Here is a 17909-nt window from a genome sequence, read left to right on the forward strand (position 1 = left end):
GCCTGGCGCTCTGAGGACCCCTTAATCCAGGACTCCCTCATCATACACAAGGAAGAATAGAGTGAAACTGGTTGACCGGTTGGGCGTGGTGCGGAGGATCCAGAAGACGGCTGCCAACTCTTCAATCCAGCAGCTGGCCGACCGGACCAGTGGCGTCAGGAGCCGCGACTTGATGTCGTCTAGGATTAAGCTGTTTGCTCTTTCCGCTTGACCGTTCGACTACGGGTGAGCCGCCGATGCGAGGTCAAGCTGGCTGTCTTTGTTGGAGCAGAAAAGTGCCATCGCACCTTTAGCAAAGTTGGTATCATTGTCGGTGATGATGCTGTGGGGGACGCCATAGCGGACAGTGATATCTTTGACGAATTGGATGGCCGTGGGGCCGTCCAGCTTCTTGATGGGTCTTGCCTCGATCCACGTCGTGAACTTGTCAACACCTACTAGGAGGTGCGTCATGCCACCTCTAGCGGTCTTGAATGCCCCACCATGTCGAGCCCCCACACGGTGAAAGGCCATGAGAGGGGGATAGTCTTGAGGGCCGTAGCCGGTAGGTGGCTCTACGTGCTTCTTCCAAGGCCATTGGGCAGTAGAACCTGTGGCGAAAGTCCTTGGCCACCAGGGGTCCCGAGGCGGCGTGGTGTCCGCACTCGCCCTGGTGGATGTCTCCGAGGATATCTTGACCCCTCTCCGATTTGATGCAACACTATGAGACGCCAGTCATTCTGCAACGAACCAGCTCGCGGTTGACAATGGCGTAGGCGGTGGACTGGCATTGGATCTGTCGGGCTTCAGCTTTGTCCAAAGGAAGCTTGCCGCTTATGAGATAAGCGAGGATGTGTTGGGCCCAAGTCGGGGCCGAGATTGGAGTCGGAGCCGGCTTGATTTGAGGGACGAGGGGAGCCGGAGCCCGTGGGTCTCCAATCGGAGTCCCCGAGGCGGAGCCTTCATCCCCCGGGACCATGGAGGAAGCGGACTCGTCTTCCGTCGTCATGACGGCTTTGGATACGGAGCCGACCACCGCAAGCCCGTCTGGAACCGGCACCGCGGACGAAGTCGAAGGAGCACCCCGGTATGAGGCGGGACCGAATGGATCCGCTGGCACAAAAATGGACGCCAACTCGAGAGATGACTGGATTGACAGCTTGTGCAGTTGCTCGAGGGAGACGACGGATGGGAGAGCTTGCCGGGTGGAGCCGATTTTTACCAGCGCATCCGCCGCCTCGTTGTCCGCTCGGGGGACTTGATGGAACTCACAACCCTCAAAGGAGCCGTTGAGCTTCTGGATGAGGAAGCGGTAGCTGGCCATGTTGGCGTCCGTGGCGTCCCATTCGCCAGAGACGTGATACACCACGAGGTCCGAGTCGCCAAAGCAGAGGATCCGCCGGATGTCGATCTCCTTGGCGTGCCGGAGGCCGTGGAGGAGCGCCTCGTACTCGGCCACGTTGTTGGAGGCGGCGAAGTGGAATTGCACGGCATAATTGAGTTGATACCCTTTCGAGGAAGACAGGACGATGCCGTCTCCCAAGACGATTTGCATCTTGGATCCGTCGAAGTGCATGCGCCAATGCATGTAGTCCAGAGGCGGAGGCATGAACTAGGTCTCGGCCCAGTCGACAAGGAAGTGAGAGACCACCTGGGACTTTATGGCCCTATGTGGCTCATATTGGATGTCGTGGTCGGCCATGGCGATAGTCCACTTGGCGATCCGGTCGGTTGTGTCCATGTTGCCCATGATATCTGAAAGCGGAGCCGTGCTTACACAGGTGATGGTGTACACCTAGAAGTATTGCTTCAGCTTCTTGGCGGCGAAGTATATGCCGTAGAACATCTTCTCGTAGTGGGGATATTTCTGCTTGGAGGTGGAGAGGACCTCGCTCAGGTAGTAGATGGGGCGCTGCCGTTCCACCACCAGAACGATGCTGACCACTCGCGCGGTTGCCGCGATGTATGCGAGCATGGGCTCATTTTCGATCAGCGCGGCCAAGACGGGCACGATCGAGAAGGCACGCTTGAGGTCGTGAAAGGCATCGTCTGCCTGGTCGGTCCACTCGAACTTGGTCGTCTTCTTATTGAGATGTTAAAGGGGAAGTGCCTTCTCGCCGAGACAGCTGAGCGAGGCCAGACAACCGGCGAACTTCTGGACATCGCGGAGCTGCGCCATCTTGCTCATGCGCTCAATGGACTTGATCTTCTCCGGGTTAGCTTCAATGTTGCATGCGGACACGAAGTAATCGAGGAGCCGACCGGCTGGCACAACGAAGACACACTTCTCCGGGTTGAGTCGGATCCTGTACTCGTGTAGGTTGGCCAAGGTCTCCCGGAGATCGTCGGGGAGGCTGGAGTGCTTCTTGGATTTGACGATGATGTCGTCGACGTAGAGATGCACCAATTGGGGGCATGAGACACCTCTGTATGCAGCGTTGGAAGGTGGTGCTGCATTCTTCAGGCGATGAATGCAGTAGGCTCCGAATGGGGTGATGAAGGAGGTCTTCAGCTGATCGACCGGATCCAGGTTGATCTGGTGGTAGCCAGAATAGGCATCCAGGAAGGATAGCAATTTGCAGTCGGTCGTGGAGTCGATCACCTGATCGACCTGGGGCACGGCGAATGGATCCTTTGGACAAGCCATGTTCAGGCTGGTGTCGTCGATACACACACGCCATGTTTTGTTTTTCTTCAGCACCAGGACTGGGTTGGCCAGCCAATCCGGGTGGAAAACTTCCATGATGAAGCCGACTACGAGCAGTTGGACAATTTCTTCTCCTATGGTATACCGCTTCTCCTCGGAGAAACGGCGTAGGGGTTGCTTGACCGTATTTGCATCTGGTCACACATGAAGCTTGTGCTCGGCAAACTTCCTTGGAACACCCGACATGTCCTTGGGGGACCATGCAAAGATGTCTCGATTCTCACGCACGAAGTCAATGAGCTCGCCTTCCTATTTACGGATGAGGGTGGCGCCGATGGTGACACACTCCTTTGGGTTTGCCGAGTCGAGTGGCACCTGCTTGGTGTCTTTAAACGGCTGGAAAGTCGCTTCGTTGGCCTGCTGGGAATGGGGAGTCGGCACGGCCCACTGATCGGTGGCCTGGGCCATGAGCCGGTTGAGGTGACGTTTTTCCTCCGCGATCACCAGTGCCTCGGCCAGCCAGCTGCCGTCGCGCGCGCACTCGGTTGACTTCTCGTAGTTGCCGGATATGGTAATGATGCCTTTGGGACCCTACATCTGACGACGAGTTGATGGATATACTTCTCGCCCCTCGTTGGTTATACCAAGTGGAAGGTGGAGATGTACTCAACATCAGATTTCCCTTACACGGAGACTTTAAGGTTTATCAAACCAAGAGGACTCCTAGGATCAACAAGTAGGTGTCTTCCACCCTGGCGCTAGCAGAAGACGTGGACCTCCGCACACAACAAATAACTTTGCTCCCAACGAGTACAGAGAGGTTGTCAATCTCTCCGGCCTTGTAGTTTGCAAAGGATCAAAACACAAGCGGGAAAGTAATAGTGATTGCTCCGGAAAATTAAATGAAAGTGGTAAATGATGAAGGTGTAAACAAAGATGGTGATATGGACCGGAGTCACATGATGTTCACTAGTGATGTCTCTCTCCCAAAAGACGATAAACAACTATGCTTGGGTAAACAAATCATAGTTGGGAAATTGCCAGAATTATGATCGCACCGCAATGCTAATTATGCTACTTGATAGTTAGAGGTTCAATAGTAATGGGCAGTACGCCAAGACAAGTAGATCGTTTATTCATCAGAATCTACTTAGTAATTATCCACCTTGATATATCTATACAGAACATCTCGCCGGTATTAAGTTGCGAGCCCCACCCAAAGTGTAAACTCAAAGCAACGGACAACTGCATTAAAGAACTATGCATAAGGTAAACAATCCTTGCAACCATGGTCACAAGCACCGTTGTTTTCTCCCTGGTGGCAACAAGCACATCCCCTAGTCTCATGTTTCTGTCACTCAAGCTAGACATCGAGGGGCATGAACCCACAATCATGCATAACGCTTCCTCTTGGAGTTACAATCTACTACACGACCAAAGGAATAAATAGAAACGGAGAACCTGCATGAATCACTAAAGAACAAAATATAAAAGGATAATCAAATATATAACTCATAACAATCTGAACATAATCTCATAATCCATCGGATCCCAACAAACCGAGCATATCAATAGAAAGAGAATACGAAGATGCCATGATCATGTAGGGCAACTCACAAGGACTAACCATTGAAGCAAAAGATTGGAGAGAAGACATCACATAGATACTGGTCATGGACTCATGGTCCAAGAAGGACTACTCACGGCATGTCCGGGAAGCGTCCATGGAGGTGGAGAAGCTCCCGGAGGTTAATCCTCCCTCCGGCAGGGTGCCGGGAAGAGGTCTCCTCACACTCCCGATCTCGGAAGCACTGCGGCAGCGGGACGATGGAGAAATTCGCAATTCCAGAAGTTGTGGAAGGGTTTCCTCTCGGGACTCTAGATATAGGCCAAAGGAGGGCACCGGAGGAGGTGGGACCCACTCAGGCGGCTTCCTGGCGTGGCCTAGGGCCTCGCTGCCCAGGAGGTCGCCTGGGAGGCCCCTACCCCCTCTGGCCCATCTTCGGTGATCCGAAAGCTTCTATTTCGCTGATTATATATATATATTTTCGGATTTTTTTGGGCTTCGGAAAATTGGGTAAAAGCCCCTGCAAAACAGACATCGGCACACAGTAACTGGCACTGGATGCACTGAGTTAGTAGGTTAGTCCAAATATGTGTAAAATGATTTAAAAGTGTCGCAAAACATATAACAATGTCACCCAAAAGATCGTGGAACAAGCAGAAATTATAGATACGTTTGGGACGTATCAACATCCCCGAGCTTAATTTCTTCTCGTCCTCGAGTAGATAAATGATAACACAATAATTTCTGCGGTGACATGCTAACACACATATAAGAACTTCAAAGTAAAGCAAGTGAGATATGCAATTCAAGTCAAGAAAATAAAAAGCAAGAGTCTATATCTAGTATTGAGTTTAGCAATGTAAGAACATAAAGGTGCAAGAGCTCTCGCTGTCTGTGACTCGAATGTCTCCAAATGGTGTTTGCGTGCAAGAAGTGGGAGATGGGTTGAGATCATAAAATATATTTTTTTAATTGAGAACTCAATCTACTAAAAATTCACACTTGGTCTCCTTCGGAATCTTATTTTGACTCATCCCCAAACCACTAGTCAGGCACAAGTCAAAATGATCTTCTCCCTTTTGATTTTGAGCACTCATGCATTGGATGAGCGTAAGCAAGATATGTTGGCACTTAGGATGGCAAATAGAATAATGGTGAGGAAGGAAGACAAAAAGGTGTGAAAGGCTCACATCAATGAGGACAACCATAGGCGAGAGAAAGCCAAATGATAGATATGATGTGAGGAGTAGGGATTGCCATGCAACGGATGCACATATGAGCTAAAGTAAGCTATCCAATGGAACTAGTGGGGTGCATCCAACTTGCTTGCTCTTCGAGTAAATTATCATGATGTATGCAAATGTATGCCTCTTCGAGTGTAGCAGGATATGCAATGATACTAGCGCATCATGTAGCAATAATTGGAGCAAGGCCCAACTATCATGTGGCTCTGCGATAAAGCAAAAGCATGTATGACATGAAGATCAAGTCATGAGATGGTGGATGTTGCATGGAAATGCATCTCGGAAAGGCTATGGAAATGCCTTAATAGGTAGGTATGGTGGCTGTTTTGAGGAAAGATATAATGAGGCTTATGTATGACAGAGTGTATCATGTCATGGGTTTGGATGCGTCGACGGAGTTTGCACCAACTCTCAATGTGAGAAAGGGCAATGCATGGTACCGAAGAGGCTAGCAAAATATGGATGGTGGAAGTGCCAACAATCAAATACTCACATTAGTCCGAAGAACTCATACAATTATTATCGGTAAGTCTCTATCTAGTTAGGAAATTCACAAAGAGACAAGTACCCCAAGGAGGAGTGTTTGGGGGGTTTGGTTATCCTAGCGCATCCTCGACTCATGGTAACGTGAAGGTACTCTATATATTCCAACCCCTCCAGAGGTTAGCGATCAATTTAGTAGCTAGAGTTCTCAACTAATTTCTAGTTTTTGAAAAACACATGGATTTCCCAAAATACGAAACCTATAGGCTCAAGCTCTTGGCACCAATAGTCCAAACATTACTTAAATCAATACCTAAAAACTATTGCAAGTAACTACTATACTTAAATAGCAACCTCAATTACCTACTCATGCAAGACACACAACTCAGTGCAACGAGCCAACTCTCTAAACAAGATAAGAATGATAACTCAAGAGAGTTCCAAAAGCAACCTAAATAATAGCTCTTAAAAAGATAAGCATGTAAACTAAGAGCTAAGCATGACACTAGCTACGAAAATATGAAGAACACACAAAAAGAATAAGCATGAAAACCTATGTTGTGTTCTAGAGTGGAATGGAGCATGTCTCTCTCCCAAACAAGGTAGGCTAGATTCCGACTTTATATGACCAGCAAGTAAAAAAATAAAACAAACTAAAAAGTAAAGAGCGGGACACTCCAAGCATAGCACATAACATATGAAGTGATAAGAATATAGCATGGAGATGGACGAACTGATGATTGTTGATAGAGAAGGGGATGCACGGGGGCATCCCCAAGCTTAGACGCTTGAGTCTCCATTAAATATTTATTGGGGTGCATGGGGTCATCCCCAAGCTTGAGCGCTTGACACTCCTGTATCTTCTTTCATCATCTCCCATCGCATACTTGAAAACTCCCTTCATACGAAACTCATCATAAGCTGATTAGAGTGGTTAGTTCCCTTAATAAAATAATTCATTACTTGCTGGAAATTAAGATTTTCATGAAAAGCTACTGCTTCTTATGAATGCCAAAAGGTTTTTGCAAATAAAAGTAAGCTTAGGATTTGCAAAATAGTGAAAACGCAAAACATGGCACAATCTGTAAAAAAACAGAACATCAGGTAGTAAATAATTTATTTGGGGAACTTCTGCAACTCAAATCAAAAAACTCAGAACAGATGCCAGAAAGGCAATTATGTAGAGCATGCCGTCAAAACAATTCAGATCAAAAAGATGATCTAGTGATTTTTGGCGAAATTTTCCGTCAAGCAGACATAATCTGTTTCTGAACAACATGTCACAAATTTTGAACTTTCTTGCAATCAGAGGCTATAACTTGGCACAAAGCTTAAAAATAAAGATACAGTAGTAACAAGCATCAAGACCACTAAAACAGAAAGTAAAAACTCGAAGTAAAGATAACAAGGATTGTCTCCCTAGAGCTCTTTCTTTATAGCCATAAAGATAGGCTTAAGATTTTAATGATGCTCTCGTAGGAATAAGAGTTGTAGAACAAAAGAGAGCATCAAGAAGCAAGTACCAAGCACATTTAAGTCTAACATGCTTCCTATGCATAGGAATATTGTGATAGAATAATTCATTGAATCACAAAGCAATAAGCATATGAAGGCAAAACAAGTGCAGCTTCAAAACCTTCAACATAAAGAGAGGGAACTTAATATTATTGAAATATCTATAAGCATATGTTCCCTTCTCATAATAATTTTTAGTGGGATCATGAATAAACTCGACAATGTAAGTATCACATAAAGCATTGTTACCATGATCCACATGCAAAAAGGTACTCTTACTCTCCGCATAAGCATAATCTTTGGGGAGCCCGTGGTTAGGACATTCTAGTATTAAAGTTTTCAGTCTCCCCCAAGCTTGAGCTATGCTCTCTCCATCACGAGGATATAAATTATAAACATAATTCCTATTCTCATGGACTTCATGAAGAGGATAAAACTTGGAGTAAAAGAGAGACTGGATCTCTTCCCAATCCCGTAGGTGAGAATCATCTAGTAGCCTATACCATTCCAATGCTTTTCCTTTGAGTGACAAGGCAAATAATTTCCTCATGACTCCATCTCTTGTCAAACATGAAATCTCAAACAACTCACAAAGTTTTGTACGTTTCAACAAATGAATACTAGGATCGACTATTCCAGCTCCTACATAACAATCATTCCTAATTATTTCAATTATCCCAAGTGGTATGTTGAATGGGATAGATTCAGTAGGTGGAGGAGACTTCTCTACCACGGATGTGGTGAAGTGGCCTTCCCCAAGCAGGGAAATAAGAGTGCAGTTTTCCATAAGCCTAACTAGTCATGCCAATCATGAAAAGCAAACTAACAAGACTAAAAAGCAAAGGAAAAAGATAGCGTGCAGCTCCCCAATCTTGAAGACCGGAGTCCGTGGCAACGGCGCCATAAATTTGCTTGACGACGAGTTGATGGATATACTTCTCTCCCCTTGTTGGTTACCCCAAGTGGAAGGTGGAGATGTAGTCAGCAGCAGATTTCCCTTACACGGAGAATGTAAGGTTTATCGAACGAGGAGGACTCCTAGGATCAACAAGTAGGTGTCTTCCACCCTGGCGCTAGCAGAAGACGTGGACCTGCACACACAACAAATAACTTTGCTCCCAATGAGTACAAAGAGGTTGTCAATCTCTCTGGCCTTGTAGTTTGAAAAGGATCAAAACACAAGTTGGAAAGTAATAGTGATTGCAAAGGAAAAGTAAATGAAAGCGGGAAATTATGGAGGTTTAAACAATGATGGTGATATGGACCGAAGTCACATGATGTTCAATAGTGATGTCTCTCTCCCAAAAGACGGTAAACAACTATGCTTGGGTAAACAAATCATAGTTGGGCAATTGACAGAATTATGATCGCACCGCAATGCTAATTATGCTACTTGATAGTTAGAGGTTCAATAGGAATGGGAAGTACACCAAGACAAGTAGACCATTTATTCATCAGCATCTACTTAGTAATCATCCACCTTGAGATATCTATCTAGAACATCTCGCCGGTATTACGTTGCGAGCCCCACCCAAAGTGTAAACTCTAAGAAACGGACAACTGCATTTACGAACTATGCGTAAGGTAAACAATCCTTGCAACCGTGGTCACAGGCACCGTTGTTTTCTCCCTGGTGGCGACAAGCACATCCCCTAGTCCAAGGTTTTTGTCACACATGCTAGACATCGGGGGGCATGAACCCACAATCATGCATAACGCTCCCTCTTGGAGTTACAATCTACTACTCGGCCAAAGCAATAAATAGCAACGGAGAACATGCATGAATCACTAAGAAACATAATATAAAAAGATAATCATATATATAACTCATAACAATCTGAACATAATCTCATAATCCATCGGATCTGAACAAACCAAGCATAGCAATAGCAAGAGAATTACATAGATGCCTTGATCATGTAGGACAGCTCACAAGGACTAACCATTGAAGCACAAGATTGGAGAGAAGACATCACATAGCTACTGGTCATGGATTCATGGTCCAAGGAGGACTACTCACGACACGTCCGGGAAACGTCCATAGCAGTGGAGAAGCTCCCCGGGGTCAATCCTCCCTCCGGCAGGGTGTCGGGAAGAGGTCTCCTGACGCTCCCGATCTCGAAGCGCTGCGATGGCGGAACGATGGAGAAATTCGTGATTCCAGAAATTGTGGAAGGGTTTCCTCTCGGGGCTCCAAATATAGGCCAAAGGAGGGCACCGGAGGAGGTGGGACCCACCCAGGCGACCTCATGGTGCGACCTAGGGCCTGGCTGCGCCAGCAGGTCGCCTGGGAGGCCCCTCGCCCCCTCTGGCCCATCTTCGGTGATCCGGAAGCTTCTGTTTTGCTGATTTTGTATATATTTTTTCTGGAATTTTTCGGGAGTCGGAGAATTGGGTAAAAGCCCCTGCAAAATAGACATCAGCAGACAGAAACTGGCACTGGGTGCACTGAGTTAGTAGGTTAGTCCAAATATGTGTAAAATGATATGAAAGTGTAGCAAAACATATAACAATGTTACCCAAAAGATCATGGAACAAGTAGAAATTATAGATACGTTTGGGACGTATCAGCATCTTCATCTTAAGGTAAGCGTAATGAGGGATCGCCATGAACTTGGTGAGCACCGGCCTGCCCAGGAGCACGTGATAGGGGCTGTTAAGATCCACCACCTCGAACCACACCGACTCACGACAGAAGTGAGCCTTGGTGCAGAAGAGGATGTCGAGTTGGATCTTTCCGATGGGGAGCAGGATTGTCCCGACACGATGCCGTGGAACATTGTCCGGGTCGGCTGCATGTCTTTCTCCTTGGGCCCCAGCTTGAGCAGCGTGTCACGGTAGATGATGTTGATGCTGCCGCCGTCGTCGACCAGCACACGTGAGAACCGACAGGTGAGCCTCTTGGAGGCGATGGTGGGGTCGAGGCCGAGAGCGTGGCTGGCAGGGTTTCGCATCATGGCTAAATGGTCAGTCCGTCTTGAGGTGACCGGCTTCTCGGACCAGTGCATGTACTGCGGGACCGAGGGCATGGTGGCGTTCATCTCGTGCCGGCGGTGACGGTGGGTGTGCTTGTTGTCGCCTTCGCTGGTGAATATGACGTAGACCTCATCCTGGTTGGGGAATTGGTCGTGGAGATGACCGTCGTTGGGGGGAGCCGAAGCCGGAGCCAAAGCCGACGCGGGAGCCGATGCTTGAGGAGCCGGAAGGCCCTCGCCTCAGGCGAATCGCTGGGAGAAGCTGCACCGTCGGAGCGTGTGCATAGCCGGCTTTGCCCCGATGTGCATCTTGCAAGGGGCGTCGAGCATCTGCTCGCAGGTGCGCTTGGGTTGCCAGGCGCCCTTGTCGTCGCGCTGGTGCTGGATGGCGGCCTGGGCAACCAACTGTTCTTCCTCTATGGTGGATACCTGCTTGCTACGTACCATGAATCCGGCTGGTCAGATTTCCGCCTATTATTCTGCTGCCCCCGGTCGTTGGCAGCCAGCCACGAGGCAGCTAGTGGCGCGACAACCTTGCCGGTCGCAGTGACCTTGATCCGCATTGCAGAGTCGGATCTCACGTACTTGTCCGTCTTGGCCATGAGCTCGACCAGAGTGGCCGGCTACGAGAATATGAGCTTGTGCTTGAGGAGGGTGCCATCTCGGCAACCCTCGATGAAGTACTGGATGGCCTAAACCTCGTGCACCCCTTCACAGGAGTTGCGCGGCTTGGTCTAGCGCGTGAGATAGTCACAGAGAGGTTCTTGCTCAGCCTAGGGGCACATGGCCAGCTCGCGGGGACTACCGGGACGCTTGTTGGTGCCAGTGAAGTTGCGGATGAAGGCTTCCTCGAAGTCCACCCATGCGTTAATGCTACCAGCCATCCGACTGTTAAGCCAAGTCTGTGCCAAGCCGGTCAGCATGAACGGGACGTAGCGTACCGCGGTGCGCTTCTTGCCCCTCGCGATGCCCACTGCGGTGCTGTAGTCGGTCAGCCAGTCTTCTGGCTTGGCCGTCCCGTTGTACTTCGGGGGTGTCTCGAGTGAGAGTGAAGCCGGTGGGAAACGACTCCTCGCGGATTCGAGGACCAAAGCATGCCGAGCCAATCGGACCCTCCTCCTCGAGAAGGGCGGATTGGGCCAGCCGGTCGATCTGGAGGCGGGCATCATTCTCGCTTAGAGGGAAGCGTAGTCCGAGCCGACGAGCAAGCTCAACCCGAACAGAGGGAGCCGACGACTCTGCCTGTTCCCGCCTCAGAGGCAGGGTGTCGGCGCGAGCCGACTGGTCATCCCCCTCGAGGGCATCGTTGCGCCGGCTGGGCACCGCCGGTTGCTCTTTTCTGTGCCGGGAGCGCCCGCCGCGTCCCGCGTCGGTGCGCCGACCGGGACCATGAGGGGGGGAGAAGGAAGAGTGTCGGGCCTGCTAACGGCCAAAGGCCGTCCGCAGGTCCTCACCCCGTAGCGGAGGCGACTCGGTGCAGGGATAGTGCGGCTCGAAGCGAGCTTGCTGCGAGTTGGCAACGCCGATGAGGTCTTGGATGTGCTTTTCTTGCTGCGCACATTCCTCGCCCTCCATGGTGGCCAGCTCCTCGTAAGCCACCTGGGCGGCCCTCATGTTGGCCGCGGGATTGTCGTAGGTGGGGAGCTTGGCGCCGAGTATCTCGGCGACTACGCATCCGCGGCTGAGAACCACACCGCACTGGCTGGGCTCGTCGCCAGCCGGGGTGAGGCGCCCGTAGGCGGAGTTGTACTCGCGCTGCTCAGCCTCCATCCGATGTTTGGAAGACGCGAGAGCGGTGGCCTCCACAAGCAGCTGCTGGCGAGCCGTTTCCAGCTCAGCCGTGGTTGTGGTTGTGGTTGGCGCGATGGGGGTGCTCAGCCCGTGTAGTGTGGAGCGAAGATGAACGGAGGGGCCAGGGCAAGCCACGGTGGTGATCGCGCGCGCATCGGCTCTGGCGCGAGCCACGACGGCGGTCGGGTCCTCATGCGCCCTAGCACGACCGGAACTCGTGGTGGAGCTGGTGACCATTACATATGCAAGGACGCGAAGGTCACAGGCACCGCTCGAGGCGGCTGATCCCGCGAATGATGGCGTGTCGATGTAGTCCAGCACTTCGCTGGGGTACTCGTCGACCGCAGGCGTGTCGTCGAGTCGTAGCTTGCTGAAGATCTCGTAGAGACCGTCGATGTCGAGCGAGGCGTGTCTAGGGCACGACTCGTCAGGAGCAGTGACGACGAGGCTTGCAGAGCAGGTGGAGCCGGGGCTCGATGCCGCGGAAGTTTCCGCGAGGGAAAGCTCCATGGGCGTGCTGATCAGCCCGGACACGGTGTGTTCGACGGAGTTGGCGACGAGTCCGTCCCGGGGTGTGACTTCGGCCGGTGCCGTGGATGGTCCCACGGTAGGCGCAAACTTTCGTCGTCTTCTCATGACAGATGCCATGGGGTGGCTAATCGTACGTGGGTGGGACCAAAAGAACGCATGCGGGCTTCGGAAACGGGATTGGGAACAAGCGGTGCGAGAGACATGAAGTACCTAGGTTCGGGGCCCTCCGTGGGAAGTAAAACTCCTAGTCCTGCTTGTGTTGGTTGATAATCCGGATGGGGCTCCATATGCTCCTTGAGCTGTATGATGGAGGGGGAAGAAGGAGCTGGGAGCTCTCTTTGCCTCTCCTGCGTGGTGCGAGTGTGTGATTGGCCGACCCCTTGCATGAGGCAGTGCCAGGGGGTTTTATATGCCAACCCCTGGCTTACAATAGATATACAGGGTACCAGGTGATACCCGGCTGGCACCTCTCGAGCCGGCTAGGGGGTCCACCAGCTAGAGAAGTATTGTCTCAAGTGGGGGCCCGCCGACTGTCAGATCCTGTCTCGAGATGGGGTCCACCGACCGGGCATCGCCATTGGTGCTTGCTTGTTACACAGCTGCGTGAGTCGCATTGTGCGCGTCGTCTTGTGTAGCCGGCTTCGATCAACATACGGCCGGCTGCACTGTTGCCACGTCGGAGCAGGTAATGGAGTAGACGGGGGCGTGCTGAGCACTGTGCCGTCTTGGCTAGTCGCAGTCGGTGATGGTCAGTGGTACGACCCCTCCACTTTAGCCACGCGCGGTCAGGTCAGCGGTACTTGAACCGCTGTAATCATACCTTTGGTGATGATGCCCCTGACGCGGTTTGTCAGGGCGGTGTGAGTAGGGATGACCTGCCGGCTAGCGAGGTGTAGTCGAGCCGGCGGGAGAGTGGCCTTGCCCGAGCCGGCTCGACCATGCAGCCGGCCAGGAGCAACCGACCCCTCGTGGGGAACCGGTCGTCATGTCTATGTTTTTCAAGGGGGAATGAAGGATTCCTTGCTTTGGGCCTACCCGGGGTTATCCCTCCGTCAGAATTTCTAGTAGTTGTGTATGCTTCTTAGGTTTCCAATCATAAGTTCATGTGATTCAAGTAAGTAAACTGTGTTAGCTTATGCCTCTTCCTCATATAAAATTACATGAAGGACGACTAATCTAGTTATCAATTGCCTAGGAACAAATCATTCTCTTGTGTTACAAAAAGCTCGTTACTAAACAATTAACATTTATTATCTTGCAAATACTTCTAGTTTTATTCTTCCAAAGTAAAGTAAGTTTTATTCTTGTTCTGGATAAAGCAAACGTTAGTGTGCGTAGAGTCGTATCGATGATTGATAGAACTTGAAGAGAACATATATTCTAGCTTTAGCTCTTCGTTGGATTCGATACTCTTATTTATCGAAAAGGCTACAAACGACCCCCTATACTTGTGGGTTATGAGACTCACATGAGTTTCCATGGTGATAATCCAACCTATATGACATGAGATCCCGTGAAGTAGGACCTGGAAAAACAAGCTATTTATTATTTATTAACTAGAGGAGAGTGATCTTACTAACCCACTTCGTTGGATATGCACCACTCTCACAAATGTGTTCCCATGCTTGTTTAAGCAAGATGATATTCTAGAGAGCAATCTTTGGAGAACACACCCAAACGAATCCAAATGCTATCAGATAAGGTAATCGCTAGTAAGCTCATGAATATGCGAGGAGAATGACTAATACGCTATACCGTCGAGGTTAGCCTTCGACAGCGTAGTGCGTGTAAGATAATTGGTGAAATTTCTTTATGTCAAACTGGTAATTCCTGGAAAAAAAAATCCTTGGGGCCATAAATGAATAATTTCTGGAAAAATCTCAAAAGACCATGTGAGGTGTCAATGACATGGTGGAAAAATTAGTACCACCCTATTAGAGTTTGAGAAGAGGGGTGGTTCATGTTCACTACTCCTTCATCTTCCGCCTCGTCTAAACGAGCGAAACCAAGCTTAGATCTATATCATGTGTGCGCTTTATTTTTGCCGGTCGGAAATGGATTGTTAGTTTGTTGCCAACTCGGTTGTGGGCTAGTGCCCAATCCCACGTCTCCCTACTCGTCTGCCTATGTATTGGAGACAATGAAAACCCGAGTCGTTAATCAAATCAGAGCGCGTCTACTCTACCTTTTCGCCCACAACCCACCATCGTTTCTCTTGTTGCCGCTACTTTCAACGATCACATCCCATTGACTACGTGCAGGGCTGTACGGGAGAACCCCGTCCTATCCTTCGTCGGAAAAAGAATGGTTATATTTTTGGAAAGCGTCTCAAATGTTACTGCTCGCTATTGTTCCTCTACTTTGACTATATCATCGAGCTATCCGCATCGCCATTGGTGAAAACCAATAAGAAGGCCGAAGAAAACGATGTCGCCGTCATCGTGAGTTTGTCCTAGGGTACTGAAGGTATGATTTGTTCATCTCTATTTACTGATTGACGTGCTAGGCGTACTGGCTATTTTTATAAACGTTTTGGTTCTATGCTTAGCACATGCTTACATATTTTCATATATATTAATATTGTTTTTGTCATCGTATGTTATTTATAGATCAAATCAATCAAAAATTGCAAATCTACTCAACACAAAGGAGAATGCAACTAGAAACATGTGACATTTTTTTAATGATGATACAGACCGGGTGCATCCGTCGTTTCTACACTAGCGTAGCACATCCCTATCACAATTCAGCAATTCGCAAGAGAGAAGAAAGGCGCGCGCCGAGGTCAAACGGGCGAACGCCTTGCCTATCATTTGTGTTGTTCTTGCTTCTTCTGTTCCTCCTCCTCCTCCTCCTCAGCCGCCAATGCAATCACTCTGCTCTGCCCTTCCTCGCCGTACGCCCAGCCGCACCAGACGAAGTACACCAAGTTGGCCACGGACAGCGCCGCGAGAACCAGGTAGTAGTAGTCGTAGCGACCCCTGTTGAGGTTGCTCGACAACCAGCTGTTGCGCCCGTCCCTCCCGGTGGTGCTGTTCATGATCCCCACGATGGCGCTCCCCAGCACGGCGCCGAAGCCCAAGCCGAGGGCCAGCAGCGACACCCCGATGCTGGACATGGTCTTTGGGAACTCGGAGTAGTAGAACTCGATCTGCCCTATCAGGTTCAACGCGTCGGCGAGCCCAATGAGGCAGTGCTGCGGCACAAGCCGCATCGCCGACATGCGCACCACCGCCTGCTCGTCGTTCTGGAAGCCCTCCGCGATGGCCTCGCCGCGGCGGAGGGCCTCGGTTCGCGCGGCCACGGCCATGGCCAAGGCGAAGATCGCCAGCCCGGCCCCCATGCGCTGCCGCAGGCTGAGCCCGCGCGCGTGGCCGGTGAGCCGCGAGAGGGGCCGCACGAGCACGCGGTCGTACAAGGCCACCCAGACGGTGAGTGTGACGATACTGAAGACGCCGAAGGAGGCGGCCGGGATAATCATCGCTCCCATGCGGCGCTCCATCGAGTCTGCCTGCAGCACGGGGAACATCACCTGGGCGACGATCACGCCGGGTATGATCCCCGTGGACCATATCGGCAGCACGCGGATGACGGCCTTGGCGTCCTCCACCTGCTGCACCGTGCACAGCCGCCACGGGTCACATGCCGACCCGTCGACGTTGAGCTCCTTGCTCGGGTTCCTGAGCACGCACGCCCGGTTCAAGGACACGAGCTTCTTCGTGGGAACTCTGGGCCTGGAGCCAGCTTTGTGATGGAAGCACGACGCTTCGGCTGTCTCCGGCGGCAACAGTTCGCGCCGGTTCTTGTAGCTGGCGACGAGCACCTGCACGATGCTCACCAGCACGCTCCTGTCAGGCTCCGCCTTGAGGTACAAAGACGAGCCGACTAGAAAGAGCGTGAGAGCGATGAACATGAGCACGACGGGCACGGCGAAGCCGATGACCCACCCCTTGTGCTCCTGTATGTAGACGATCACGGTGGCCGAAATTACGAGGGAGAGCCCCAGCACGGTGTAGTACCAGTTGAAGAAGGTCTGGAGCCTCCTCACGTTCTTGGTGCTGTTGTCCCGCTTGTCCAGCTGGTCCGCCCCGAACGCCAGCGTGCACGGCCGGATGCCGCCCGCCCCGAGCGACATGAGCAGGAAGGACGTGAACAGTATTGGCATCTGGGACGGCAGCATCGTGCACCCACTCGGCTTCGGCGAAGCCGGGTCGCACCCTGGAGTCTTCTTGTACACCGGCAGAATCGCTGTCACCAACAGCAGACACATCCCCTACAACGTAAGATCGAATTAGGCCGCAAGATCGGTGCAAGACAAGAGAAACGGACCGAGTGTGTTGGGATCTGCTGCTTACAGAGAGGCTGACGACGGATCCCAGGGCGATGACCCGGAACCGGCCGAGGAAAACGTCGGAGAGCACGGCACCGAAGATGGGCAGGAAGTTGGTCATGGCGGTCCAGAGGTAGAGCACCATGGTGCCGGTGGCCGCTGACATGCCGTACCGCTTTCTGAGGTATATGATCATGTTGGCGTGTAGCCCGTACGTCGCCACCTTCTCAAAGATCTCGTTCGCTGAGATTCCAGGCCAGCAGAGGGTGTCATCTCATGAGCTACCGAGTTAAATTGTACTACAGCAAAGGGAAATCAACAAGTAGGTGCATGATCGACGCAAGGCTTGCTTACATATGATGAAGGGTATGGTTCTGAGGCCGCCCTTCCTCCTCGCCGCAGGGACAGGGACGGCTGCTTCCTCCATGGCCGAGACCTCCATGCTCTCTGCCTGGGTAGCTAGCTCTAGTGCTCCAGTCCAACTGCAACGACGGAGAGAACAAGATAGGTGGAGATACTTTTGCACAGGCAACAAGAAGAGGCCGAGCGAGGCCATTTATATGGGCAACTGACCAGTGATGACATCAACGCTCACCGTAAATAAACAAGAAAAGGGATTAGAAAAAAGAAGAGAGGAAGAAGCGGAGCAGCTCCCGGGCACGAGGGATAGAGACAAGTGCGTTAGCGTAACACTCCCTACGCAAGTCTAGCAGTGTGCGGGCTAGCTGTAAGCCAACCATCGCTAACTGCCTATGCTCCGGCGGAGATTGGGAACGGCCGCCGGCCGGCCCAGCCTTTGAGCCCCGGACGATCCATCTGATGGGGCTTTGGAGAGAAGCATTGCGGC

At 51.1% G+C, this 17909-nt stretch overlaps 1 protein-coding gene across 1 annotated transcript; it reads right to left on the minus strand.

Annotated features, from left to right (window-relative positions):
• Positions 1–15395: 15395 nt before the first annotated feature.
• On the minus strand, positions 15396–17584 carry LOC123440281 (protein NRT1/ PTR FAMILY 1.2-like). The gene is made up of 3 exons (XM_045116859.1): positions 17417–17584; positions 17088–17305; positions 15396–17005 (listed from the first exon to the last, which is right to left on the minus strand). Exons 1-3 carry the CDS (start codon positions 17502–17504, stop codon positions 15542–15544), a joined length of 1770 nt encoding a protein of 589 aa, XP_044972794.1. The 5' UTR covers positions 17505–17584; the 3' UTR covers positions 15396–15541.
• Positions 17585–17909: the final 325 nt, after the last annotated feature.

This window comes from Hordeum vulgare, chromosome 3H (assembly GCF_904849725.1).
Source record: "Hordeum vulgare subsp. vulgare chromosome 3H, MorexV3_pseudomolecules_assembly, whole genome shotgun sequence".
NCBI classification, from domain to species: domain Eukaryota; kingdom Viridiplantae; phylum Streptophyta; class Magnoliopsida; order Poales; family Poaceae; genus Hordeum; species Hordeum vulgare.

Bases quoted from the DNA above. Each gene is read 5' to 3' on its own strand.
- LOC123440281 (XM_045116859.1), bottom strand. From the start codon at position 17,504: ATGGAGGTCTCGGCCATGGAGGAAGCAGCCGTCCCTGTCCCTGCGGCG. The intron at 17,306-17,416 runs GTAAGCAAGCCT...CTGGAATCTCAG, and splicing joins AACCATACCCTTCATCATAT to CGAACGAGATCTTTGAGAAG. The intron at 17,006-17,087 runs GTAAGCAGCAGA...CTTACGTTGTAG, and splicing joins GATCCGTCGTCAGCCTCTCT to GGGATGTGTCTGCTGTTGGT.